The sequence below is a fragment of the Perca fluviatilis genome, chromosome 11, assembly GCF_010015445.1.
Source record: "Perca fluviatilis chromosome 11, GENO_Pfluv_1.0, whole genome shotgun sequence".
Classification (NCBI taxonomy): Eukaryota; Metazoa; Chordata; class Actinopteri; order Perciformes; family Percidae; genus Perca; species Perca fluviatilis.
Window position 1 is genome coordinate 29,561,701 of NC_053122.1, and position 27,246 is coordinate 29,588,946.

At 41.6% G+C, this 27,246-nt stretch overlaps 1 protein-coding gene and 1 long non-coding RNA gene across 2 annotated transcripts in view; one reads left to right on the plus strand and one right to left on the minus strand.

The window, feature by feature from the left end:
- si:ch211-153l6.6 (cyclic nucleotide-gated cation channel beta-1) overlaps positions 1–24,363 on the minus strand; it is a 32,605-nt gene extending 8,242 nt beyond the window's left edge. The window contains exons 1-4 of the mRNA XM_039814653.1: positions 24,232–24,363; positions 14,444–14,807; positions 13,407–13,999; positions 10,689–10,903 (exon numbers count right to left, since the gene is read on the minus strand). Of these exons, the coding sequence (XP_039670587.1) occupies positions 10,689–10,903; positions 13,407–13,999; positions 14,444–14,807; positions 24,232–24,363 (1,304 nt within the window). The remainder of the gene's footprint in view (positions 1–10,688; positions 10,904–13,406; positions 14,000–14,443; positions 14,808–24,231) is intronic.
- Positions 24,364–25,944: 1,581 nt separating this feature from the next.
- On the plus strand, positions 25,945–26,846 carry LOC120567627. The gene is made up of 2 exons (XR_005640599.1): positions 25,945–25,977; positions 26,619–26,846. It is a non-coding gene; the product is annotated as an uncharacterized LOC120567627 (long non-coding RNA).
- The last annotated feature ends 400 nt before the right edge of the window (positions 26,847–27,246 follow it).

The following is a 27,246-nucleotide window of genomic DNA, read 5'->3' on the forward strand; positions in this document are numbered from 1 at the left end:
GTATTGGGGGACCTCTAAGATTTATATAAAAGCATCCAAAGAGCACCATGTCATGGGACCTTTAACGCCAACAGCCAAAGAGAAGCATACCCAAGTCACCTAGTTTAAAGCCAGCCTTGGCTTGTGCGAGCGAATGATAAGCTGTAATGGGCTGTGTTTGCGGCGGAGGACAAGTCTCGGCCTTTAAATTGCAGAGAAGCTGCTGTCTTTCCAGCGCTTTGATTAACTTAAGAAAAAAAAACTCATAACCCCTAGATTCGGCAATGCTGACTAAACAACAAACAAGATTTGGTCTTCAAAAAGTATTTTTCCAAAACTGAGTTTTATCCAACCCTAATCCATATTGAAATGAACACTGGTAGTCAATCAAGGCTGGGCCACATGACAGGGGTGTGACAAACCAGGAAAGGACATGTCATGAGTAATAATTTCCGAAGGTCTCCGTTTATGCCCGTCCAGACTACTGTACAAAGCAACCAGGGACGGACTGACAATCTGTGTGTTCTGGAAAAGTCCACAATGGCTGTCCAACCGACGGCCGTCGGCACAAAAAAAAGTCTATTAAAGCGATATTAACAGCCAACAGCAGGGGGCGCAAATACAATCACTAATATGCTACGTGTAAAAAGAAAACTGAAGAAGAAGAGTAGGCCTACATCATTAGACGTGAGTTAATTTCACATCAGCAATAAGGCATGGATACCCGCCCCGAGGCCGACTGGTCCCGACGGTCCCGGACGGTTCGGACAGATATTTAGAGATTATGGTCGGGGTCGGGTCGGGCTCGGTCACATCAGCGCGATAAGGCATTTGTTGTAAAATGGTGCTGCGGCTCCTTTTAAGAGAGCTCAGTGCGTTGTGTGTGTGTGTGTGTGTGTGTGTGTGTGTGTGTGTGTGTGTGTGTGTGAGAGAGTGTGTGTTGTAAGTGGGCAGAAGATAGAGAAAGAGGAAGCAGACGTGTTGTAGGCTAGATGCAACCGGAGCCGAGTTGGTGGATATTCATGTTATAACGTCGGCCCTGGAGGTAACGAGTCTCCGCTGGTTTTCTGATCACAGTCGGAAGCGAAGCGTTCAGGAGAGGTTAACCCATTGAACATTTTAACAGCTTATTAACGTGCGCTTGTTGCCCCGTGTGCACTGATGCGCTCATCTGTTGACATTTCCGAATGCCTTCCTACAGTTGCTTAAAGGGGTGATAGAATGCAAAACCGATTTTACCCTGTCATAGTTGAATAACGACAGTTCGGTGGGTAAATAGGACATACATAGAAGTTCAAAGTCCCACTGACACCCCTTTACTATGAAAATCTCATATTTTGAAACTGCCGCTGAAAACGGGCGAATCCCAACAAAGCTGAGTTGCTTACGCAAGCGTCTCAAAATCCGGAACTTTAAGAGAACAGTCACGCCCCAATATTTACATAGGCTACACAACTGACCTGAGATCAGGTAGTCTTCTGAATCTAGCTAGGTCACGCAGATCTCTGCTATTCCATTACAAAATTCTCTTCTGAAACTTTTTTATGCGAGAAATCAACCATATAAAGCTCAAATATGGGCCGCTTTTAACGAAAAGAAGGCTAATTGCAAATTTTCTCCGACTGTGTGTCGGAGTTTAGTGCCGGTGTTGGTGCTGCCTGGGTTGCTACATCGCCATCCTGACCGCAGTGTCAGCGAGCTTGTTATGCCCGCAATCTTTTACCGCAGCCCACAGGTTCCAGTTAATCTTATAATGGGTATGTGTGTTGAGTTATTTAAACAAACAATCGGGGAAATAAAGCCTCTTGTCCGCGAGTCTCATTGATAGAGCCGCGGTGAGATGGAATCCATCAATGAGAGCTAGCTAGCCTCCTCCTAACTCTGACATTCACAAAAATACATTCAATTGATATCCGAAATCGGACAAGTGTTAGCTAAGCTTTGTAAGACCTTGAGGAACCTGTAATATTCATGCCGTGACGAAATTCAAACTGTAAATATACTTTAGTTATGCGAAAGTGAGCAAGCTGCGATATTTCCCCATTGTAATGAATGGGACATATAGCAAGCAGCTGCTCGTCCTACAAAGACGCCTTGCGTTCATAAAAATGCCTTAAAATCAAATCGGACACAACGGTTAGCTTTATAAGACATTGGGGAATTATGTTATATAAGTGGCGTGACGAAATTCAAACTGTAAATATAATTTAGTTATGGCGAAAGTGTAGCTAGCTAGCTGCGGTATTTCCCCATTGTAATGAATGGGACATATTGGAAGCTGCTGCTGGTCCTACAAAGCATTTCGCGTCCGCTCATAAAAATGCCTTAAAATCAAATCGGACACAACGGTTAGCTTTATAAGACATTGGGGAATGATGTTATATAAGTGGGGGGCGAAATTCAAACTGTAAATATAATTTAGTTATGGCGACAGTGGCTAGCTAGCTAGCGGTATTTCCCCATTGTAATGAATGGGACATATAGCAAGCAGCTGCTGGTCCTACAAAGACGCCTCGCGTTCATAAAAATGCCTTAAAATCAAATCGGACACAACGGTTAGCTTTATAAGACATTGGGGAATGATGTTGTATAAGTGGCGTGACGAAATTCAAACTGTAAATATAATTTAGCTATGGCGACAGTGTAGCTAGCTAGCTGCGGTATTTCCCCATTGTAATGAATGGGACATATAGCAAGCAGCTGCTGGTCCTACAAAGACGCCTCACGTTCATAAAAATGCCTTTAAAATCAAATCGGACACAACGGTTAGCTTTATAAGACATTGGGGAATGATGTTGTATAAGTGGCATGACGAAATTCAAACTGTAAATATAATTTAGTTATGGCGACAGTGTAGCTAGCTAGCTGCGGTATTTCCCCATTGTAATGAATGGGACATATAGCAAGCAGCTGCTGGTCCTACAAAGATGCCTCGCGTTCATAAAAATGCCTTAAAATCAAATCGGACACAACGGTTAGCTTTATAAGACATTGGGGAATGATGTTGTATAAGTGGCGTGACGAAATTCAAACTGTAAATATAATTTAGTTATGGCGACAGTGTAGCTAGCTAGCTGCGGTATTTCCCCATTGTAATGAATGTGACATATAGCAAGCAGCTGCTGGTCCTACAAAGACGCCTCACGTTCATAAAAATGCCTTAAAATCAAAGTGGCGTGACGAAATTCAAACCGTAAATATATTATAGTTATGACGGCAGCTGGCCGCGGAGCCCCGTAGTGCAGTATCCACAAAGGGTGACTTTGCCCTGGGTATGGTGCCCAGCAGGCTGCCGCTTTCTCGTCAGACTGTGTGGATCTCCTAAAGTCCGACACGTCTTACCAAATTTGCAATTAGCCATCAAATTTTGTAAAACGGCCCATATTTCAGCTTTATATAGTTGATTTCTCGCTTAAAAAAGTCTCAGAAGTGAATTTGGTAATGAAACATTGCAGTGTCTGGAATATGAGATTCTGTCGCTTCTCTAATGTATGTGTATTGGGGATTCGCTCAACCAATCAGCGCGCGTCTCTAATATGTGCGTATGGCAAGTCGCTCAACCAATCAGCGCGCAGCTCATCTAAATATTCATGACCATACCATATTTGGAAGAAAAGCTCTTGTTACAAATAGGGCCAAAACACAGGGATGCATAAGGGCCAATAAAATATCAACCAGGCCATTTTCAGCCCAACCAATGTTACATACCCCATTAGGAGACCATAAGGAACAGTGTGAAATACCCTATATAATCATTCTATCACCCCTTTAACAAAAGCGGGCTTTCCACACAAACAAACATAGCCTACATGTGTCATTAGTATGAGAGGAAAAAAAATGAGATTTTAACTGTGTCGGGCTCGGGTCAGGCTCGGACACAAATTTCTTAATACCTGTCGGGCTCGGGCCAGGTTCAGTCACGGCTCTGTCTGACGCGGGCCGGCCTCGGACAGAAAAATTCGGCCCGATCCGAACTCAAATCAGCAATACTGGTAAGTGCCAGGAGCAGGAAACATTATAGGCTGCCTTTATCCCTATCTTAGCAAATTGCATAGTCAGCTCAACATGAGTATGCATCATGATTATGAAAATGATCATGCCATTTAGTGCTGTCAAACTTAACGTATTTAATAATTTCTGTTAGGTTAATTTTAAACATTAAATGCGTTAGAAATGAATTGCGGTTGACCATGATTTCACTTCGTTGTATATGAGAGGTTGTAGTGTGCTCAGTTTTGCTGCTAGGATGAAGATTATGGTATTAAATTAAACGGGAAAACATCAGGCATGCATTGGTACCACTCTAAACGTGCTAACAAACAGGGAAAGGGGCTAAATAATTCACCAAATTTAACCAAAAGTTTAACCAAAAAAATCCTAGCTTGCACTTTCTGTCTGTCTTCCATCAGTTTGCAGTTTTTCCTTGTCTTTCATGTTTGCGTTTACTATTGTGGAACTGGCAAAGACCTGGGGGTTGTTTGTGAAACCTTCACAGACAACATTGATAGGGCCTAGTCATTTTCATCATTTCACAGCCTTAATATGAATCAAAAGTGTAATATGACATTGACAAAATATTAAATAGGTTATTCAATGCTAATTCTTTAACACAAAGCAACATGTTATATACATTTATATTTGAATAGTTATAGTATATAGTAACTAACACTCAGTGTAGTTTTGGTATAGGCCTACAATATATCTAATCCCCGTGTTCAGGTACAGCAAGTAGCCTACTTTATATCTGAAAGTGTTGCCAGAGATACTCTACACATAATTACAAGTTTGTGTAATTTGGGGTTTCTGTAGCCAGTGACATTTCATTATTTGTATTTTATTTTCAATGCAGATGTAATGGCATTATACATTAGTTTTTATTTGAAGGCTGAGGCTTCATTAATAAACACAACCCCAATTATCATCATTGGTTTTGAGATATTACTTGCTTTGAATACCTTGTCTGATAGGCTACAGTATTGTGGCATAGTATCAGGACTTCCTGGCTAGTGTCTGTCGCGCACGGCTAGGGGCGAATGGCCGGATGATGGGCCTATTTGGGAGAAAGTCCAGGGCTGTTTTTTAGCCCCAGTCCATCCCTGAAAGCAACCCCAGAGATTTAAAACCCAAATGGAGTTAGCAGTGTTTCAAAATGTGCCTTGTGTTGTTATGGCGGCAGTCAACAGTATGCTACTTTTTGAAACATGCTAACATTAACGTTAAGCTGATTGTACATCTTGAACGACAACACTGCCAGAAAAAATTCTGGCTGAGAAACCTCTAATCAAAAAGAGAAAAAAGGGGCTTCCGGTGTAATGGCGTAGGGACTAGACGTGCTTGGTGATCGCTCTCCAATTTTGATAATCTTTTCCACCATACACTCGAGACTGGTACATTCATTTGGGTGATTAAACACGCAATAGGTGGATCGAGAAAGGAAGAAGACGGTAATTCAACGAAAATGCCACGCAGAGCAGCAAGCTAATGCTAACTCAGCTGCAGATGGTGTTACAGCGAACGTCCTGCTACAAGCTATCGAATCACTCAGAACCGAACTGAAACAAGACAACACCAGAGTGAGACAGGATATTACTTCTTTACAGCAGGAACTAAGCGGCAAACTTGATACGATGGCGGAGGACTTGAGACTTGAGCTTGAAGTGGCAAAAGGACTTTCAAGACAAACTGACCGATCTGGAGTCAAGATCCCGCAGAAATAACATCAGGATCTTTGGAGTTGACGAAGGAGAAAAGCCGACGTCAATGGCAAAATTTGTTGCAGATTTACTATAGCGTCAGCTAGCATTACCAGCTGAGTTGGACCTTAAAATACAGCGAGCCCAACGAGCCCTTTCCAGGCAGCCCAGTGCCTCACCCAGACCTATCATAGTCAATTTCCAGGAATTCGCAACTAAAGAGATGATACTAAAAGAAGCGTGGAAAAAGGGAGCAATTCAACTAAGCGGCAGGAACATCTATTTTGACCACGACTATGCATCAGAAATTGTCCAAAAGAGAAAGGAGTACCAAAAGATCAAAAAGGTGCTGAAGGAGAAAGGCATTCGCTTTCAAACGCCGTACACAAATATGCGGATTCACTGGGAGGACGGTGCTAAGGTGTACTGCTCCGTGCGCGAAGCGGGGTTAGAGCTAAGGAGGCGAGGACTCGAGGTGGAGTTGCCGCCTGAGACGGAAGAGGACGCGGAAATCTGGCTCCAAAAGTTAGACGTACGGCAGCGGGAGGGCCAGCCATCCAAGGAGTATGTATCTACTACAGCGTGAAGGGCAAAAGCGAGGCTGAAGGAGTTTCAAAGAAGCGGAATCTGATTTCTAGGATACGGACATTTTCATAATCACAAATTAATCTCTCAGTCTTCGCTCATTCATTCTCTAGGCGTTATAACGTTGGACTTTAAGGATGGAGGGGATTTCTACACCTCTCAACCCTTGCATAGGGTCCTCCTTTTTTTTGAGATCCATCCCTGGACCCTCCAACGGGGTCATGGTGGGACAGACAATTTACCCACCGAATGGAAGTCACAGGTATCGTTCAGCTCGTATTGTTTTTGAAGTTAATGTTCTTAGTTCAGGTTTGTTTGCAGGGTTTTCTTTTACTGTGTTCATTAAACATGAGTGGCTTGGGTGAACTTAAAATTGTTTCATTAAACGTAAATAGTCTTGGCAATCCAATTAAGAGAAGTAGGTTACTAACTAAACTTAAAAGGTGTAAAGCACAGGTGATCTTCCTCCAAGAAACTCACTTGCCAAAAGAAGAACATGATAAATTTAAAAAGTTTGGATACAGAAATTCTTTCTCTAGTGCTTATAAAAATAGCAGGAGGAGAGGAGTGATCACCCTTGTTTCTAATTCTGTTAACTTTGACTTGATGGAGGAAGACTGTGATAAGGACGGTAGATTTGTCTTTGTTAAAGACAGGATTGACAATTCAATTGTTTTTCTAGTGAATGTTTATGCACCTCCAGAAGGTGATCGGAAGTTTTTTCAATTACTATTTGATAAGATTACTTCCAACAGTGAGGGAGTTTTGATTTGTGGAGGTGACTGGAACTCTGTTTTAAACCACGCTAAGGATTCAACCAGCAAAAAAAAATATATTAGTAATAAATCAAAAGATCTCAAACACCTAATAAAGGAGGCGGATCTGTTCGATGTGTGGAGAGCTTTCCACCCAATAGAAAGTGACTTTACTCACTATTCAGCAGCTCATAAGGTCCACTCTCGGATTGATTTTTTCATGATGAATACTATTGACCGGCATTGCGTCAGAGACTGTAGCATAGGAATAGCAGATATTTCGGATCACAATGCTATCCATTTGACCGTTCATTTAAGTAATCTAATTAGAAAAACATGGATGATGAATGTCAGCATCATCAATAATGATAAGGTGGTGCAAGAATTGAGAAAAGAAATTCAAGACTGTATTTCTGATAACAAGGATGATCAAATAGGATCAACAATTTTATGGGACACTGTAAAAGCTGTTATGCGAGGAAAATTGATATCAAGAATGGCACATATGCATAAAATGAAAAGACTAACTCAGGCCAAATTAGAGGAACGACTGAGAGAACAAGAAATAAAACGGCATTCAGATAAAAGTGAATCGCTGGCTGAAAGTATTAAAGACTTAAGAAATCAAGTCAGATCTAGCAAAAGAAGAGATTGTAATGAAAATGAGATTTATAAAACAAACCTTTTATGAATCAGGCCCGAAGGCGACAAAAATATTGGCAAGACGTCTTAGATCTCAACAAATGAGAAATTCAATTAATAAAATTAGAGATCATTCAACTGGAGAGTTAAATTATGACCCAGGGAAAATTAAAGATACCTTTCAATCCTATTATAAAACCTTGTATGACCAATCGGTTCAATTTAAATAGCAAATGTTAATAGTGTTTTTCTTATGCCCTGTTATTGTAATCTATATCTGCCAAATGGGACTACAGATGGAAATTAGCCTTTGGGCTACAATCTGGCACTTTTACGTGTACTGCTGTACATGTTCATTAAATGTGCATTTTCCTGAAAATAAAATAAATTCAAGTAGACGATATCGAAATCCAGGATTTTTTGACAAATCTAGATCTCCCCTCCATAGGGTCTGCCCAGAACGAGATGCTATCTAGACCTATTACTAAGGCAGAACTTGATAAGGCAATAAGTAGATTGAAAAGCAATAAAAGCCCAGGGAGTGACGGTTTTCCCAATGAATGGTATAAGGTATTCCGAGACGACTTGACACCTTTACTGCTGGACTCATTTAATTATACTTTAAAATATGCAAAGTGCCCCCCTTCATGGAGGGAGGCTATTATCTCAGTCATACTAAAAGAGGGGAAGAATTGTGACCATTGTGAATCATATCGCCCAATTTCCATCCTAAATGTTGATTTTTACCTCCATTATAGCTAAAAGATTAGAGTCTTTCCTTCCTGATTTAATAGACGAGGATCAGACGGGATTTATTAAGGGACGCCAAGCCCAAGACAACATACGACGTTCCTTACATATAATTAGTGAAGTTAAAAAACAAAATATTCCGACAGTCTTGGTTAGCCTTGATGCCGAAAAGGCTTTTGATAGAGTCAGTTGGAACTATCTATTTGCGGTTTTGAAAAGACTGGGATTCAATGATTCTAATATTGAGTGTATACAAGCCTTATACCATAAGCCGTTGGCGAGAATTAAATTAAACGGCGACTTGACTGATAACTTTGAGCTCTTCAGAGGAACCAGGCAGGGCTGCTGTTTAAGCCCCTCCCTCTTTGCCCTGTTTATTGAGCCTCTGGCCCAATATTTTGCGACAAACATCAGAGCTCGAAGGGGTAATGGTGTCCAATGAAGAACAAAGAATAAGTCTCTTCGCAGATGACGTAATAGTATATTTTCAAAATCCTGACCAAACATTCCCCAAACTTTTAAACATCTTAGAAGACTTTGGAGAAAAATCAGGCTACAAATTAAATATCACTAAGACTCAAGTCCTCTGTATTAATTACAGTCCAGCTGATCATATTAGGGGAAAACACAAACTCAAATGGGACTCAGAACAAATTAAATATTTAGGGATTTATTTGAATTCGAGATCTTTCGTATTACTACCGGGGCGAATTATAGTAAAATAAATGAGGTAATACAGAGGGACCTGACAAAATGGACAAACCTAATTTTAGATTTTAATTCCAGGATTGAGGTGATAAAGATGAATCTGTTACCCCGATTGTTATACTTATTTATATCTCTACCAGTTGTAATACCCGACTCTCAGTTTGCTAAATGGGATAAGCAAGTGAGTAGATTTGTATGGAAAGGGGCAAAACCAAGGATTAGATTTAAAACGCTTCAGTTGGAGGAATTGAAAGGGGGGTTCTCCCTTCCAAATCTCAAAGATTATTTTACAGCTGCCCAATTGAGGTATATTATCTATTGGTGCTCACCTAAGTATTATTCCAAATGGAAACAAATTGAAATTAACTATATTCCAACGTCTCTACCTCAATCAAGACTGGGTGATAAAACTAGTATACAGTTGAAAGAGGGGAGTCCCATAGTCGAAACAACCATCAAGTTCTGGTGGGACACTGTGAAAAAATACAAATTCGATGGTGATTGTAAATTCTTGATATGGCCTTCTTTCTCTCCTGATTTTAGAAGTGGTCAACTGGACAGCACATTTAGAAAGTGGATTGGAAAGGGAATCACTGCAGTGTGTATGCTAACCAAGGGTTCAGTGTTTAAGTCATTTGAGGAAGTAAAGAGGGAATTTGGCCTGAACAACTCTGACTTGTTTAGGTACCTCCAGTTGTGGCACTTTTATGATTTAGAGATAAGGTCATCTGTCACCGGAGGGCTGTGAACTGGTAGAATTGGTGTCGGGAGCATACCAAAAATTACCCTCAAAAATTGTATCTAGACTGTATAAATGTCTGCAAAACTGTAACGGTACTGATTCACTGTATATAAAACAAAAGTGGGAATCTGAACTACAAATCAAGGTGTCAGAGGATGATTGGCATTCTATTAGTCTATTCCAACACACTTCCACCAGCTCAAGACAGTGGAGAGAATTTGGCTGGAAAAACATTATTAGATTTTTTATTACACCCCGTATCAAAAGTAAGCAACTCAAGACCTCCCAGCATTGCTGGAGACTCTGTGGCAGTATGAATGCCAGTCATTCTCATGTATTTTGGACTTGTCCCAAAGTCAGACCCTTCCGGGAAAGCATAGCGATTGTAATAAGGGTTGTCTTGGGCTATGCGTTTCCCACTGACTTCCAATCTATGTACCTTGGTTTACTTTCCAATTCAGCTATACGACCTGAGGACATGTATCTCTACAAAGTTATGTTGATGGCCATCAAAAAAACTATTACAAGGAACTGGCTGAAGAGTCTCACTTTAACATTGTCACAATGGACAGAGATAATGGAAGAAATCTATACCATGGAAAAAATCACTCACTTTGTGAGGCTGAAATCAGCTAATTTTAAACAGAGATGGAAGAAATGGATAACCTATAAGACCCAAGTGTGAAAGGGAATCTTTGTAACATAATGCCCTGCTGTTCTGTTTTGTTATGTTTGTTATAATTTGAAAATTGAATAAATAAAGAGTTTAAAAAAAAAGAAAAAAAAAAGAGAAAAAATAACAATAAACTGTTACTGGTAACCAGTATGTCCTACCTGTGTTTGAGTCGGGGGCTGCGAGTGGGGGGGTACAGAGAAGTGTGGGTGCCCTGGAAGCTTCCCTGAGCTCGGAGCCCTGGTTTGGGGGTTGGCTGACCTTTGACCTCCTCCTCCATCTTCCGCCACTGCTGGCGGGCCAACAGAAAGTCCACATGCTCAGTGGAGACATTTTCACTGTAACTCTCTTGTGGGACACAGAAATCTACAGGAAGCTGTCAGGAAAGATGAGGTTCAGGATCAGATAACTAAAGATGTTTTCAAGACAGTTGAAGGAACCCATTTTAATATACATACATTATTACTATTAAACAGAGGTGTGTTACATGATGTAGTCTATGGAGGACCTCAGTGACATGGAAATAGAGAATTTCTTTATTATTTTTCTTTAATATTAAATTGTACTAGCCTAGAAATCTAGACGCACCCTAGCGGCAGAAAGTTTATTTTGCAGCCGGGGGGGTCTAGGCACTCTCCGTTGACTTGCGAGCTGGAAAAACCAAATTCTGGTCAGGCCAATTACATTGTGTATAGAGTCGGTGGGCGGGCTTATGGCTGCTGCTGCTGGGAACAGCGGCCTTCTGGAAGACTCCGAGTTAAGCGTTTCTTTGAGAAATCACCGTCACTCTCCACGCGCCGCTGCAGGACTCAGCCAACACGGGGCGAATGCTTTTACTTGGGTGAGCTAGAGGCTGCCCCAGCATGGTTGTATTTAAGCCTGCTTGCATGTTTTTGTAGCCCAGAGCAGCTTATATTGGTAGAGAGAGCAACAAGTTAGCCGACTGCTGCGGACTGCCGAGGACTCCTCTGATTTGTCTTTACTCAGCTGCTGGACCGCTGTGCCGCTCTAATTTACGCTACTCTCGTAATAGGGGGGTGCGGCTAACCGCCATACCGCGGTGATACATTGCTCCTTCACCGCAGTGAGAGAAAAATCCATACCGTCACAGATGTGTGTGCACTCCTGCTAGGGCTGGGTACCGAATTCAATACTTTTCAGGCACCGACCAAATTGCCTCTGAAGTATTGAGTATCAAAAAAATGCCTCGTCATTCAGTACCCAATTTCAGTGCCTTACGGTAGGTTTCCTTCCACACAGCGAAATTTCGCTTTGCTCCATTGAGGTTGAATGGAGACGAAATTCGCCCTGATTGGGCAAAATGAGTGCAAATCGCCGAGGCAAGCAAAACAAAGTTGACGAAATTTAACTTTATTCAAATGAGGACCACTCGAGAACCAATCAGGTCCGTGTGTTTGTGTTTGGAGGCGGGAGTTACAAAAAAAGTCTGACCAAGATGGCATAGGTTATCAGAGCTGTATCGTGAAAATTTGTATGTGATTAAAATGTTTCTACACAAACATTGGTACTTGTATGAACACGAATTGTGATTTATATGACACACAAACTTAGTCAGGGCATATACACCACTAAATAGACCAATGTTAGTTTAAACACTCAAACTTTTCAGCTAGCCGACAGGTCAGCCGCTAGCATGTCCGGACATTGCATTTCATTGTAAGCATAGCAAGGCAGCTAGGCTACATAGCCAGGTTACCAGAGCATTTATGAGCTAACATTTTACAGATGGTTTGCCGATGTGCATTTTTACCGCCTAGCTACAATAGCATTGATAGCTTGCTAGCAAACTACCTGCTAGCTACCTATGCTACCTAGCTTCAACCCTGTTTCGCTGTGTGGAAACCTACCGTAAGGAGTAAATCTCATCAGCATCAGTAAGCCAATATGCATGCAGCATGCTTTTACCAAGATCTAATAATGTCTGTGATTGGCTGTCTAATGTTATAAGTTGTAGAGGCATGTAGGAAGAACTCTACGTTACACAGAGACAGGGCTCACGTAGTAGGAGCTGAAAAATAAATAAAAAGATTTTTTGTAGTAATGTGTAATGTTGTAATTTCTTTTTGTTAAAATGGATTTTATAAAATTGGTAACAGAAACATTATCGTTTAGGAACCGGTATCAAAGTCACGGTATCGGTATAGACATTTTTTGAACGATACCCAACCCTAACCCCAGCACTACATGGACATTCATCACCCAACCCTCGACCCTGACTTTCCACCTTGCTACATAATGGTCACACTACTTCCTGGACTGGGACGGAACATAATTGTGCGCTGCAGCATCTGTCACTGCCCAATGTTAGTCGGATGCAGATTTGAGTCGCGCATGCGTCACTTTGCGACGAGTGCAGATGTGAGTTGCGCATGCATCACTTTGCGACAAGATGCTAATGGATTTTTGAGCTAACGCACAGTCTATGAGCTAACGTTAGCAATCAAACAATCATAGCTAAAACGTTTTTGAAATGACTGCTGCTAAGTTAGCAATCAAACACAACAAAGGCTATCACTTGAATGGCGTTTTGAGCTAACATCAGCAATCTAACAATCATAGATAGCTAAAACATTTTTGAAATGATTACCATCTTCTGTTATTGTATGTAAAGAGAAACGTTTATTATTTTATGGATTTCACAAATTTCAGTAAGACGTTATGCAGTAAACCATTGAAATCTGAGCATGCGCCACTCACATCTGCACTCGACTCATATTGGGCAGTGACAGCATCATTCAATAAAAGATAAGTGGTATAAAGTTGACCTTTAACCCCTTCACTACCCATCCAATCTTCTGTGGGGGAGATGGATTAGAAATGTACTTGTTGAAACCAAAGTTTGGGCTTGATGTACTTACCTTCCTGTCAGGGTCTGTGGAGCTGGCTGTGGAGCTCTGCTCTTCATCCTCATCATCCCTGCCTCCCCACTTCTCCTCCTCCTCCTCTACTTCCTCCTCTCTCTGCTCCTCTCTTCCAGTCTCTACTTCTGCCTCCTCCTCTTCTTCCCCTTTCTCCTCTTCCTCTCTCTCTCCAACACAGATGCTATCATGAATCCCTCTGTCTGCTCCTTCCTGGTTGGTGACATCACAGGGCGGAGAGCTGGCCCATTGGTCCTCCCCTGCATCACTGTCCGAGTACACAACAGCCAGCTCGGCTTGGAGACAGTCGCTGAGGTCATCGGTGTCGCCAAGGTGCTGAGCCCAGGCCTGCTCTGAGAGATCTGATTGGACGACCAGGAGCGCTGACACAGCATTGTCTTCCAACTCTCCCACTGTCTCTTCTATCCATTCTTCCTCTTCTTTTGTATCTACTCTTCTTCCATCTTCCCTCTCTGTTTCTCTACACCCTTCTTCCTTACCTTCTATTTCTGTTCTTCCTCCGTCTTCTCCCTGCTCCTCTCCTCTCTCTGTGTCTCCTCTTGCTCCGTCTTCTCCCTGCTCCTCTCCTCTCTCTGTGTCTCCTCTTCCTCCGTCTTCTCCCTGCTCCTCTCCTTTCTCTGTGTCTCCTCTTCCTCCATCTTCTCCCTGCTCCTCTTCGCTCTCTGCGTCTCCTCTTCCTCCCTCTTCTCCCACCTTCTCTCCTCTCTCTGTGTCTCCTCTTCCTCCATCTTCTCCCTGCTCCTCTCCGCTCTCTGCGTCTCCTCTTCCTCCCTCTTCTCCCTCCTCTCCTCTCTCTGTGTCTCCTCTTCCTCCATCTTCTCCCTCCTCCTCTCCTCTCTCTGTGTCTCGTCCTCCTTCACTCTCACCTCCTACATCTTCTACCTCCTCCTTTCCTCTCTCTGTGTCTCCTCTTCCTCCATCTTCTCCCTCCAACTCTCCTCTCTCTGTGTCTCCTCTTCCTCCATCTACTCCCTCCTCCTCTCCTCTCTCTGTGTGTCGTCCTCCTTCACTCTCACCTCCTACATCTTCTCCCTGCTTCTCTCCTATCTCAAAAACAAGATAGTCCAACTCATCTTCATCTCTTTTCCCATTTTGCTTCTCTGCATCCCCTTCTTCCTCCTGCTCATCCCGGATTGGCTGCTGCACCCCGTGGCCCTCTGGGTAATGGAGCTCCTCTACTTCCTGGCTGCGCCAGCTGACCACGTTTTCTCTCTCCATGTGGGTTAGCGGAGGCGATGAGCTGATCTCCATGGTTACTGGATCCGTTGGCTGTATAGCAGTGGGAGAGTCGTTGACAGGGTTATTGTTGCTGGAGCCACTGTTGTCGTGGTTACCGTCTGTTAACTCAGCTGTTGTCCTCCCTAGCCCAGCTGTTGCTCTCTGTGGACACAAAAACAGTCAGTGGTTATTCATACATAACCACATACATAAAAGTGAAGCATAAAGCCTGGTTCACACGGGACGATTTTAAAATTGTTGGCCGATTTTCCAATCCTGAGAGACCCCACACATGGTGATAAAAAATCACGGGTCTAATAGTTTTGGTCGTACAGTGTGTGGTGCGCAGCACACGGCAAAATCAACACATCACACACAAACCGAATTGACTCCCGAGCATTCCCAGGTCAGACGGGAAATCTCGCAAAATCCCTCGAGATCAAACGTGACTTCAGAGTAAACAATCATTGCGGACGAAAAGGATGCAGTAACGATAGTTTGTAGTGTGTTTTTAACCGAAAAGAGACGTTATCAAAAGAAAAGGCGATGGTCAAAGAAGACAACGCGAGCATGGACTATACTTGCTACATCATGATATGGAGGTGATTTGTTTTTTCTCATAGAAATGTCGTTAGGTATTACACAGATTAATAAACGTTCATATATTCGTTTCCATGTACTCTGGTGGACTGCAGTTGTGGATGTAGTTATGCCCATCGATTTTATTTATTTTACACAGGCTGCGTGCTCGTTTGTCCCCGGGGGACACCACACACAAGGAGAAATCGGGCCAAATAAATCCAACATGTTGGATATCCCCGATTTGAGATCGGAGCGGTCCCGACGTCCTTCCGAGCAGACAAGAACAGTCTTAACACACCACACCAATATCTGATCAGATTATTTTACGATAATCGGAACATCCTTAAGATTGTCGGGAGGGGTGAATCGGGGCTAAAATTGGCCTAATTATCCTGCCGTCTGTACCAGGCTTAAGCTTAACCAGCACCAGTAGCCTATAAAATGTATATAAATATAAAATGGGGTTTAATGGATAGGACGGCTGAATATAGGAAAAGTGGGACATGGCATGCAGCGAAGGGCCAGGGGCAGAATCAAACCCCGGCCGCTGTGCTAAGGACTGAGCCTACACGGGGCGCACGCTTAACCAAGTGAGCTACCAGGGCACCAAAACATCTCAGGTCTTAATGGAAATATTAGGAATTTGGCCGGATTGTTTTAATGAAAAGTTTGTGCCACTGTGAAAAGAAATAAAAACTGTGTAATTTAATCTGCAAGTAAAATACAGTTTGGGATGTACTGTGTTCCTGAAATGTCTGCCAGAAGGGTTAAAGGTGCAATATGTAATACTGTCCAATACAGTCCAAATTCAAAATACTGGAGAGAGTCGTCTCCCCCGCCCCCTCCTCCCCAGCCTCGTATGGGATTATTTTTGTGCCTTTAATTCCAAGCAAAACTTCTGAAGTATCAAACAAAAACCATTCAATTGGAAACTTGACAATTTACCAATAAAGTAAAAAAAAAAAAAAGTTTGCCGACAATGCTGAGGGCAGACGCCTCGCAGCACACGCAGCGGCTGAGCAAGAGAGCAGAGAGGTAGAATCGGCAGTCGCCTAACTTGTAGCTTTCTCTAATATAACCAATATACTGTAAGCTGCTCTGTTTAGGCTACAAAATATTCATGCAGGCTGAAATTCAACCGTGTGGTTTTGTTGGGATAAAGCTATAAACAGAAGGAATCTCTGCTAGCTGCTAGGCTAATGTGCAATGGTAAACACACAGAATATGGTACACGCACATAGCAGAGCTTCCAAAATGTGTGTTTTTTGTCGACAATGCGAACGTTGTCAACATAACTCACTGGAAAGCCAAAATACTTCCACGCCGCCGACATTTATGCTCAAGTTCTGTCGATGGGTCTCCAGCATCTGCAGTTGCCATGGTAACTTTTGACCGGCTCTAGCGAAATGAACTGTAAATGTAAATGGACTGTTTTTATAAAGCGCTTTTCTAGTCTTAACGACTACTCAAAGTGCTTTTACATAGTACAGGAACCATTCACCATTCACACACATTCATACACTGTGGCCAAGGCTGCCGTACAAGGTGCCACCTGCTCATCAGATAAACATTCACACACATTTACACTCCGATGCCAGCATCGGGGGCAACTCGGGGGTCGACATGGGACTGCAGGGCCAGGGATCGAACCACCAACCTACTGATTGGCAGGCCACAGCCGCCCCGTTACAGGAGGTTGACTGACTCGCAGCACCTCAACACGTGCTTTTGTCCGCTTGGCAAGCCGACCGGACGTGGCATGGACGGGGGCGTGGCAGTATCGACGATTCCATTATTTTTATTTGATCTTCAAGAATGTGGCTTAATTTCGATCAATTTCGATTTAAAACTTGACTCCCGTAGCTAGCACACAGTCGGCGCTTTCTCTTTCACTTTATTTCATCATTGTCAGGTGACAGTAAATGCCTAATGCTCTCATACAGGAGACAGAGACTGACAGCTGCACACGGCACCTCATCCATGCAGACTGAGGTTTCACTGCGGCACTAGCCCCCCCACCCCATAACTTTATTTAAGTTTTTTTTTCTGAACAAACCTTTTTGACTGAAATCTGTGAGGCTAAAATAAACTGAACAATACACACATGCCCTGGACCGTGACTGGTCGAACAGTTCAAGTAAAAAATCTTAACCGCTTCATCAGTCAATGAAGAAAGAATTTCATTATGATATATTGACAGACATTCTGTTAATATAGCCTAATTAAGCAGAACGCCCTCAACCGTTACTTGACTTGGTTTCTCAAGTGGTAGCCTAATGTGGCACAAGTTACAGCGGGAAGGGTGGAGGAGAAACAGCATACCGGTAAATGGAAGCTGTAGACATAGGACATTTAGACACTGATGAAACATACAGACATTAAAGACATAAGATAAGTACAGGACAATGATTTATATTGGTCGGGGAGGTTGAATTTGGCTAGTGTTGTGCCATGGCACGTAAGGTGAGGTTTTTTTTTATAATGAGGATGACTACTGATGATGAGAGATTCATGGTATGGAGGAATAGTATTCTGCCAGACCAAACACAAAGAAAGAGGAAGGTGAGGGACGTCTGACATATCTTCCGGCAGCACTGGAGCAATCCCCTAAATGGATCGTCGTTGATATAGACTAGGAGAATAGTAATGAAAACAGAGGATGTGGCTGATGTTTAACTTGTGGGCTTGTAAATTGACCACATAAGGCCTCTGGAGGGCCATGCATCGGCCTCCGTTGTAAAATTATTGGTCACAACAGCGGAGATGAGACAGTGAAACAGTTTAGAGAGGAGGAATCAACCTAATATGAAGTTATAAGTCACATTTCTAAATAATAAAGGCATAAGTTCTCTACTTATAATAATATAAAGTATTCAGATTTTACCGATGCAAAAATGTTAGAAACGATGCATTACGATTATACATACGATTATAGATACATTATCGGAGCACTCCGGGGTTATTATAGTAAACTAAAACTAAAATAAGCAGTGAATTTTTTTAGTAAACTGAAACTAAATAAAACATGTAAACTATATTGTTAAAAAATGAATACAAATAAAATTTAAATAAACGTACATCATCTGTTTTAGTTTTTACTGAAAAAAGGAGACAGCAGGAATTTCTGTCAGCTCTCATGACATTGATCCACAGAAACTGGTCGTACTTTATATGAGATGGCGCTGAGATCACGCTGTGCTGTAACTGCTTCACATTGGACATGAAAGTAGTATAAAGATTAAACATTAAACACCACATCATTACACATATAGACACACTCAACCACACACAGTAGAGCAGAGCAGTACTGTGTGTGTAAAGGTTTGATGGGCTAAACTCAAGCCTTTCATATTGTTACCATGGCGGCAATGCGTGAGTGGGTTAGCAGATTATTATGGTCTGATGTTCCAGGCATGTGCTGGTGACAGACGAGGGGTGTTGCTATGGTAACGCTACTGTAAGTATAGCTTCAGAGGCAGGCAAGGGGCTGAAGTCAGTTCTCTTTCAGTTAAATCACAATGTTTGGTAGAAAAATCAAATGAATTATACGCTAAATTATGTTGACCTCTCACATGGTCTCTTGAGCTGCATATTAGGAGATGATAGGAGAATGAGTGGAAGACTGAAGGTTACACTTTAATCCATACGGGTCTCTGAATGACTAAATGGATCCAGCTTAAAAGAAGAGTTAAACAAGGTGATGCTCTATCTCCACTACCCATCAATCTCGCTTCATTGGCCCACTTCTTCTCTTACTGGACAAACTTGGCATTGGTTTTTAAGTGGATGATATGAATATGACTTCCCTGGTGTTTGCCGACGATCTACTACTACTAAGGGATTCATGGGATGGAATGGTAAGGAACCTGGCAATATTAAAATGTTTTGCAACATGATGGGAATAAAGGTAAACCATTCTAAATTTTACAACTTTATGATAGGGATTAACAGCCTTAAGTATGTAATTAATAACGGCCAGCCCTGGAAATTAGACGGGGTTCCACTTCAACTCATCGGTACCAAGGAGTCAGAGAAGTACCTTGGGAGTTAAGATCAATCCTTGGAAGGATCATTAAGCCACCAATAAGAGAGATCATCAGGGACATGTCCCACTTACACCCTCACAAAATTTGAAATTACTAAAAGTATATGGTATTCCCAGAATACTGTACGGGGCGGATCTTGGAAAAGCAGGCCAGGGCCTGTTGGGGCGAAGGTGACAGAGATATCCTCACCCAAATTAGGAAATAGTTACATTCGGCACCATCTACAGCAGATTGTTGTATTCGAATCCCAAAAATTGGGGGCCTGGGAATCCTTAAACTAGTGGCCCAAATTCCCATGATCAAGCTACGTTGGCTGAAATCTCTACATAGTTTGACTAATATGCTAACTCAAAATCTGGTTGGAGTGGCCATCCCAGAGTATGAAGTGATGAAACTCTGGCAGATGGTTGGATGTGAGAGGGAAGTAAAGTAGAAAATATTGGCCCTATCTCTGCAACCTCATGGAAGAACAACTCAGAATTCTTTATGGCTCTACAGTTGCGAACCAGTAACCTAACACCAGATCCTGGTTTAATAGAGGAGCAGAAAGGAAGACCACAGATCTTCAATGCCGCCTTTGCCATAAGGAAAAAGAAACTATTAGGCATGTGGTAGGGACCTGCAGAGGAATGCAGAAAGATTGTATGAACAACCATAAAAAAATCTGCAAGTTGCTTAAGACTGAGGGCACAACGGCTGGGACATTGGGAGTGAAAAATGGCTCACTGCAGACAATGGCAGAGTAAGAGTCCCAGACATAGTAATGGGGAATAGGAATTAGGGATGGGCATTAAGAATTTGTCAATCACGTTAATTTTTTATCGATTAAACTAATGCTGGTTGCGTTGCGTAGTGTGAGTCTTGAAGCAATGAAATTATTTTCACAGTGTGGCAGCAATTAAACATTTTACCACCCGGGGGCAATATTTGACTCCATACTCAGTTACCTGGCTGCTAGTTTCCGTTTTGATTTCAAAAGTAATCATGAAAAGGACACGGCAAAGTGTGGCGTGGGACCATTTTGATTTTAAAAAACGACTTAGTTCACTGCAAACACTGAGATGCCGTGTATAAGTACAACACAGCCAAGACTCAAATGATGTAGCCTACCACTAAGGAGGAGCTGTGATGCACAACAAGCAGAGAAAATTACCCAAGGGACCTGCAACTTTATTGATATGGATATTGGAACCAGCATATCACATTCCGTCACGACGTACCATTGCCAGACTGGTAGAAACTCACTACGAAGAACGGAATAAGGTTCCCCGGGCTGGCCAAGTTAGCGCAGAGGTACCTGTGCATCCTGGCAACGTGGCTGTTTTCGGCGGCTGGACTGGCGGTCACAAGGTAGCGGTCTATGAAGTATGACCCCAGATCATGTCAACATGCTTAGCTTTCTGAACAAAAATCAGTAGGCTGGTGCAGAAGTTGTATCTGAGTTAGCCTACTGGTTATTTTTTATTAGGCTTTGTCCATGCCTTGGATAGTTTTGAGTTACATTTTGACAAAACCTGTCAGATCTAAAGTATTATTATGTTTTTGGTTAAGTTATTATTTAATATGATTCTTTTTATTTATTATTTTGTAACAAACGAGGGTCTCTGTTTAAGAACGCCGGCTCGCAGCTGCAGGTTTTGCTGCTTCAGAGCACCACACTGCAGCGTATATATCTACAATCTATATCTATACAGTGTTCGAACTACACCGTGGCCTTTGAGGGAGCCCTTTTTGGGGTGCGCTTGCGACTTACAATGACTGAGCCTACAAAGATACATAACAGTGTATGCACTATACAGGATTTACCCTATTATACTTTATCAACAGGAATAGATAGGTCAAACAGCCACCCACAAAGTATCAGGCTGTCTTTGAGATTTCATATGAACAACGGTTAAAGTTACTCAGGCTACCGAAGAATACCATAATTCCTCCATTCAATGAAGCGACGCACCCCGAGCTTCCATCCTTAACAAACAGCCATGTATATGGGCTCTTCCAGTCTCTCCTCTGCTGGCTGTTCCAATTTAACAGGAGAGAGGAGCAAGAGGGGTTAGGAAGGTTGACGAGCTTACCACCACCATGATCAGCCAGCGAGGACGTTATTTCTTCAGCTTCTTCTTGCGTTGCCCCCCCGGCGGGAGGTGTGCCAACAGAACAGAGCTTGCAGCAGGTGAATTGGTCGCGCTATTAATGTACACAATTTAAATGAATTAAACTGCCTTGTTTTTTTGCAATGGCTATATGATGCTTACTGCAGAATGGATTTCAAGGACTTTGCACGCCGATTAATGGCCTCCAACGTTTATATTTTTCGTACAAATCTTTGAGTTAACAAGTACTAAACAGGAGTGGAATTTGCACCGCAGCGCCGCCACGCCTTGATGCTCATGACACGAATAGAATGTATAGTTATCTTTATTGAAGTGAATTAGATTTAAATCGCCGTCATGCATGAATGAATATTTTTGCAATTTTACACATTATAATCCATGATGATCACGTTATACAAAACTGAAATTGCACGTCAAAGTGACACATTGTCAATATTTTTAGAGACCCCCCAAAATTTCACAAATCATGTTTTCAGGGGAGCCCATGTGTACTAAAGATCCCTATTTTTATCTTATTCTGACATTTTCTTTTCACATTTACCTCACTTCCTGTACCTCACTTCCTTTTCTCCCCTGTCTTCATCACTGGCTTTTGTTTCCATCCTGATTACCTGATTGAGTTCACCTGGTCACTCCTTATTTAAGACTGCACTCACTCTCAGTCAGTCTCTTCAACACCTTCACATGGGGCGGCAGCTGGTAAGATGAAGTTTACTTTGCACCTTAGTTCTTGATAACATGTTTGATATTTGCATGACAGCTTTATTTGGTTACTTTATGATTATCATGTGAGGATATTTATTTTGTTAAGTTGTAATTTCTATTTTGTTTCTTCCCAGATTCTCCAACCCATGTGTGTCTGTTATGTTATCCAGTATCATTTGCCTCACCCTTTGCTAAATAAATCTTCATTGAATGGACTGAACTTCTCTCTGGCTTATTCATGCATTCTGACCGATGCCCCATGACGATGGCAATCAACCTCTAAACCTGAACCCTCCTAAACACCATGTCTTATTAAGGGGAGCCGAGCTTCTTGAGAGGACATGCAACATCTTTCCAAAAGTCAATGAGTAATCGTGTTAAATAATCATGATTTCAATATTGACCAAAATAATCATGATTATGACGATTGCTTAGGGACTGTCTACAAACTACAACACTGAAAAGAGATACAAAAATATTTTCAAAAATAGGCCTATGCTTATTTTTTAAAAGTGAGTGCTGTAGTACAACTAGCAGGAGGCACGTTATAATTGAGGTAAGTTTGGAGACACTACCTTATTTAATCATTAAATTAATAAATATTGTATCTCTTTTCAGTGTTGTACTGTGTAGACAGTCCGTAAGCACTCGTCTTGCCGTCTCAACACCGGAACTAAACATAGCTGAATTAGCACAACTTTTAAGAATTTCTTTCACATCTACTGCAGTCATATTCACTGTGTTCACTCGGAAGGAATCCCTTGACATGTGTAGGCACTTGTAATGACATTTCGAACATGTGAAGAGGCTAAAAACACATTTAAAACTTGCCCGGTTTCAGCCTCCAGGGTGCTAACGCTAGCAGGAGGATAACATGGTGTAGGCAGCACCGATTGTTTTTGTTTTTCTCGCTACTGACAGCATTCCAAATTTACGAACAGAGCTACGTGTTGAAATTTACCGGAATTCTCCTTTAATATTGAATAAAAAGGCGTTCCATAAACGTTAGGCTAAAGGTTACTCCTTATGGCAATCACTACACAGCATTTTCCTCGCCAATGTATGGTCTCTGGCGGGGAAAATTGATCAACTGTGGCTGCAAATCACCACTAATAAAAGGATTATGGCCTACTGCTTCAAACAGGATTGGTGAGCATACATTGTGAGCGAAAAAAAAAAAACATTTACATTTTCACCAGAGGATTTATAAAGAAGATTTAATGACAGTGCATAGATGTTTCTTCTGTCGTTAAATCAATTTATTCTAAATATAGCCACATCTTCAGTTCTTCAGAGAAGTCACAACATATGGGGAAGGATTGGAGAGTTATTAGTTACACTGCTCTCATCTCTAATCCACGCTTCCAATCATTGTCTGCCTGGATTTGAACCGGGAGCTTCGGGGATCGTTGGCGGTCGTATGATCTAGCCTCTGTCAACCTACACAACTTTTCTTTGAACTTCCGAAAAATATATGAAGGCCAGTTTCTACACAGAAAATGTAAGGGAAATTAACTTCCAGCGTCAAACCTCTGTTTGTCCCACGTCAACAGCTGAAGACAGCCCAGCCTCATCAGCACCGTTTATTCAGACGTGTGTGTGTGTGTGTGTGTGTGTGTGTGTGTGTGTGTGTGTGTGTGTGGCTTTAGACGTGTCAAATATGAGGGATAAGTGAAGGTATGTTGCCTCATCATTAGTAAGCCACTATTCACTAATTTAATCACTGCTGGTGTTCTTTATTTAAACAGACGTGTTCCATTATGTTCTGTTCTACTTTATTCATCACCCGGTGTTACATAATGATAATCTTCTGTTCTGCTACATTATTCTATTCGCTCAGAAGAGTGCTGAGTCAAGTGTGTTATATAAGACGTCATCCTAAAATCGGGCAGAGCATCAAAATCGTGACAGATAAGCGCACGCACCGAAGCCAAGGAGAAGCAGCCTCTGATGGTAGCTCAAGCTAAGCCAAAAGCCCCGTACACACAGCTCGCGCATATGCTTACAGTGAGCGCCAAAAACCTCACCAAATCTCCAGCGCACTGAGAAGGACATAACCCCCCCCCCCCCGGGAACGTATTTATTGTTCAAAATAAAGACGTTGTTGGCGTGTGTCGTTGGGTTTGTTAATTTACCTACCAACAGCTTCCAGCACAGCAGCCAAAACGAGATCATCTCCAGGCGGCCGCGGCGCGCGCATTCCTCTCCGCCTCTCCCCAACGACAGCGCGAGCAGCCAGGCGGCCACCCGCTGGCGCGAGGACGGACGCATATACAGCTGCCGGCTGCGCGCGCGTGTGTGTGTGTGTGTGTGTGTGTGTGTGTGTGTGTAGTGTGAGAGAGAGAGGTAGAGTGAGAAGAGAGAGGAAGTATCGACCTGGGCTGTTATGTTCACGGTGAATTAGAGCAGAAGAGATACATCTGTATTGGCAGACTATTCTCTCTCTCTCTCTCTCTCTCTCTCTCTCTCTCTCTCTCTCTCTCTCTCTCTCTCTCTCTCGCGTGCTGCATCCGGCCGTTCCCGCCCTCCAGGCTCCATCCCTGTAAAAGATCGCCATCTTAACAAGTAGCTAGGCTAGGCTAGACCTAAAGGGGATGTAACGTTCACTAAATACACGGTTTGACTGGATGCAATACAATATTTTAAACACATAAGTAGCCTTGTGCTCGACAATATTTTATCCTGTATTATAACAACCACATTTAAAGGGGAGTTAGGCTGTATAACCATGGGACTTTAACTCAGATGCCAATTGACAAATATAATAGAGATTAAAAAAAAGAAAAGAAACCCAATACCAACAAAAGCCTATCTATCCCAGTATGGATGCTTTCACGGATGTGTTTTTATGCTCTTTATAGCCCAGGGTGTGCAGTTTTCCAGACAGCAAGTCAATATGGCAGCCTGACACAAAGCAAATCCACTGCTTAGTGTAACAAAAAGTCAACAACCAGTGCACTGTACTAAGTTAAAATTAATAATTTTTTTTCTATGGGTAAATAACACTAATGGCTTGTTCCCTAATGGCTTGAGTTTGACACCAGGATCATGCCCAGCAAGCAATAGCCGTCATTTCAACGTCTCGGTTAAATATAGACCCGATATAGCCCGGCTATGTGTAACCCACTTTTAGCCCAAATAACATTTAATCTGAATAAATGTATTTTTTTCAAAAATAAATTGTGAGATGTATGATATTCCATCATGTAAGCAAAGTCAACTGCGATTACAAGTTGTTTGTTTGCTTTATTTTACATGTTATATGTGTAGGCTATGCGTAGCCACGATTTAGCTCATATTCAGACCCGGCTATATTGTAGCCCACTTTTAGTTAAACATTATTAATTGTAGTTTTTGGCCAGACAGTGCATGAAATGGTTGATATCCCATCATGTTCGCATTGGTAATGATATCTACAAAGTTCAATGCGTCATTTCACGACATGGTCGATCTATAGTCACGTATTAGCTCTGAATTGGACGGCTGCGGTCTGCTTTAGCCCACCTGAGTCATCTGGTCTACTTACGGCTTGGCTATAGCCCTGATTCAGACCAGCAATATAGTATAAGAATAGTATAAGAATATTAGTCTCAAAAATGTTTTTGCTCACACAGCAATGTTTGCTGTCACACATAAACATAACATTCATACACAATCTACGATATTATTTAACTATCGTTTCATTTTAAATTAAATGCAATTGCATTTCTCAACCGCTAGATGGCACAATCGAAACACTAATGACTACTGGCATTGCGCGACTATCACTTTAGCCAGATCTCGCGATAAACATTTCCGCCATTTTAAATTTTATTACACGAGGCAGCTGTCGGAGAGAAGAGCAACGGGCGAGTGGCACTCTGAGAAAATTTCTACTTCGATCTTGTAAGTATGCGTGTTCTTTTTGTTATTTTCATTGTTTAATCACTAATTCATTAGTTTAGTTTTTAGAATGTGTAGAAACCGTGACATTTTAACATTACCATTGCATTGCAGAGTAGGTTAGGCTACTATTTTTCTCCAGCAAGTTAACGTTAACGTTACCAGCACGTGTTATTGCAACTGTGTGCCCTTAATTTAAAATATATCTAAATTCAAGGTGGTAAGCATGAAACTATAAAACTTATCATTACAATTTTTATTATTATTAAAGATACCAATATATTTTTGTTCTTAGATGAGATAATAGTTGATATATATATATATATATATATATATATATATATATATATATATATATATATATATATACACACATATTTTAGGGATGCACACGCGCACGCATGCACACACACACACATAAAAGTGTGTTTGCATCACCATTATGCAGGCAAAATATTTCAATTATTGATATTCATTTATTAATATTGATTAAAATTATATAGTCTGAATCTATATTCTGTTAACTCTATATTGGCCAGCTCTAGTGTGCATACAAGCAAAAGTGAATGACTGTAATTAGTTAAAAATGATTGTCAACAATGCTTTTCTTGAGCAGTCATTTTTTTTCTTTTTTCATTTGGCAGACGCAGTGATGACCAACTTTCCATCGGCAAATGAATGGGAAATTAAAAATGCAATTTCTTGGCATTTCAAACAAGCACCAGGGAGAGCAGGGGGTGGTGGATATGGACAAAGATAATTAATTTTTGCATCTTAAGTTGTTTTACATATTTTACAATATTTTATTTGATCATTTTTATGTTTGTTTTCTAAGTTGTTAATATTGTTCTAAATAAATCCTTTATATTCAATTAGTTTGGATGGATTTTCATTTGAGAACCTGTTATATTTGAGTGAAAAGAATCCTTATGCTTCATTTTGTTGTCTATTACATTTAAATGTAGTGTAATTGATGACTGGTCTATTTTTGGGCTATGGTTAGACGTCTATTAGATTTTCACTGACAGCCCAAAATTAGCCTTGTTTTAGCCTAGACCCATATTGCCTGTCTATTAGACGTTTATATGTAGTCGTTTAATAGCCGTCTAAATGATGACTAGTCTATTCTTGGGCTATGGTTAGATGTCTATTAGACGTATATATGTAGTCATTCAATAGCCGTCTATTCTTGGGCTATGTTTAGACATCTATTAGATTTTCACTGACAGCCCAAAATTAGCCTCGTTTTAGCCTAGACGTCTGGGCTGTGTT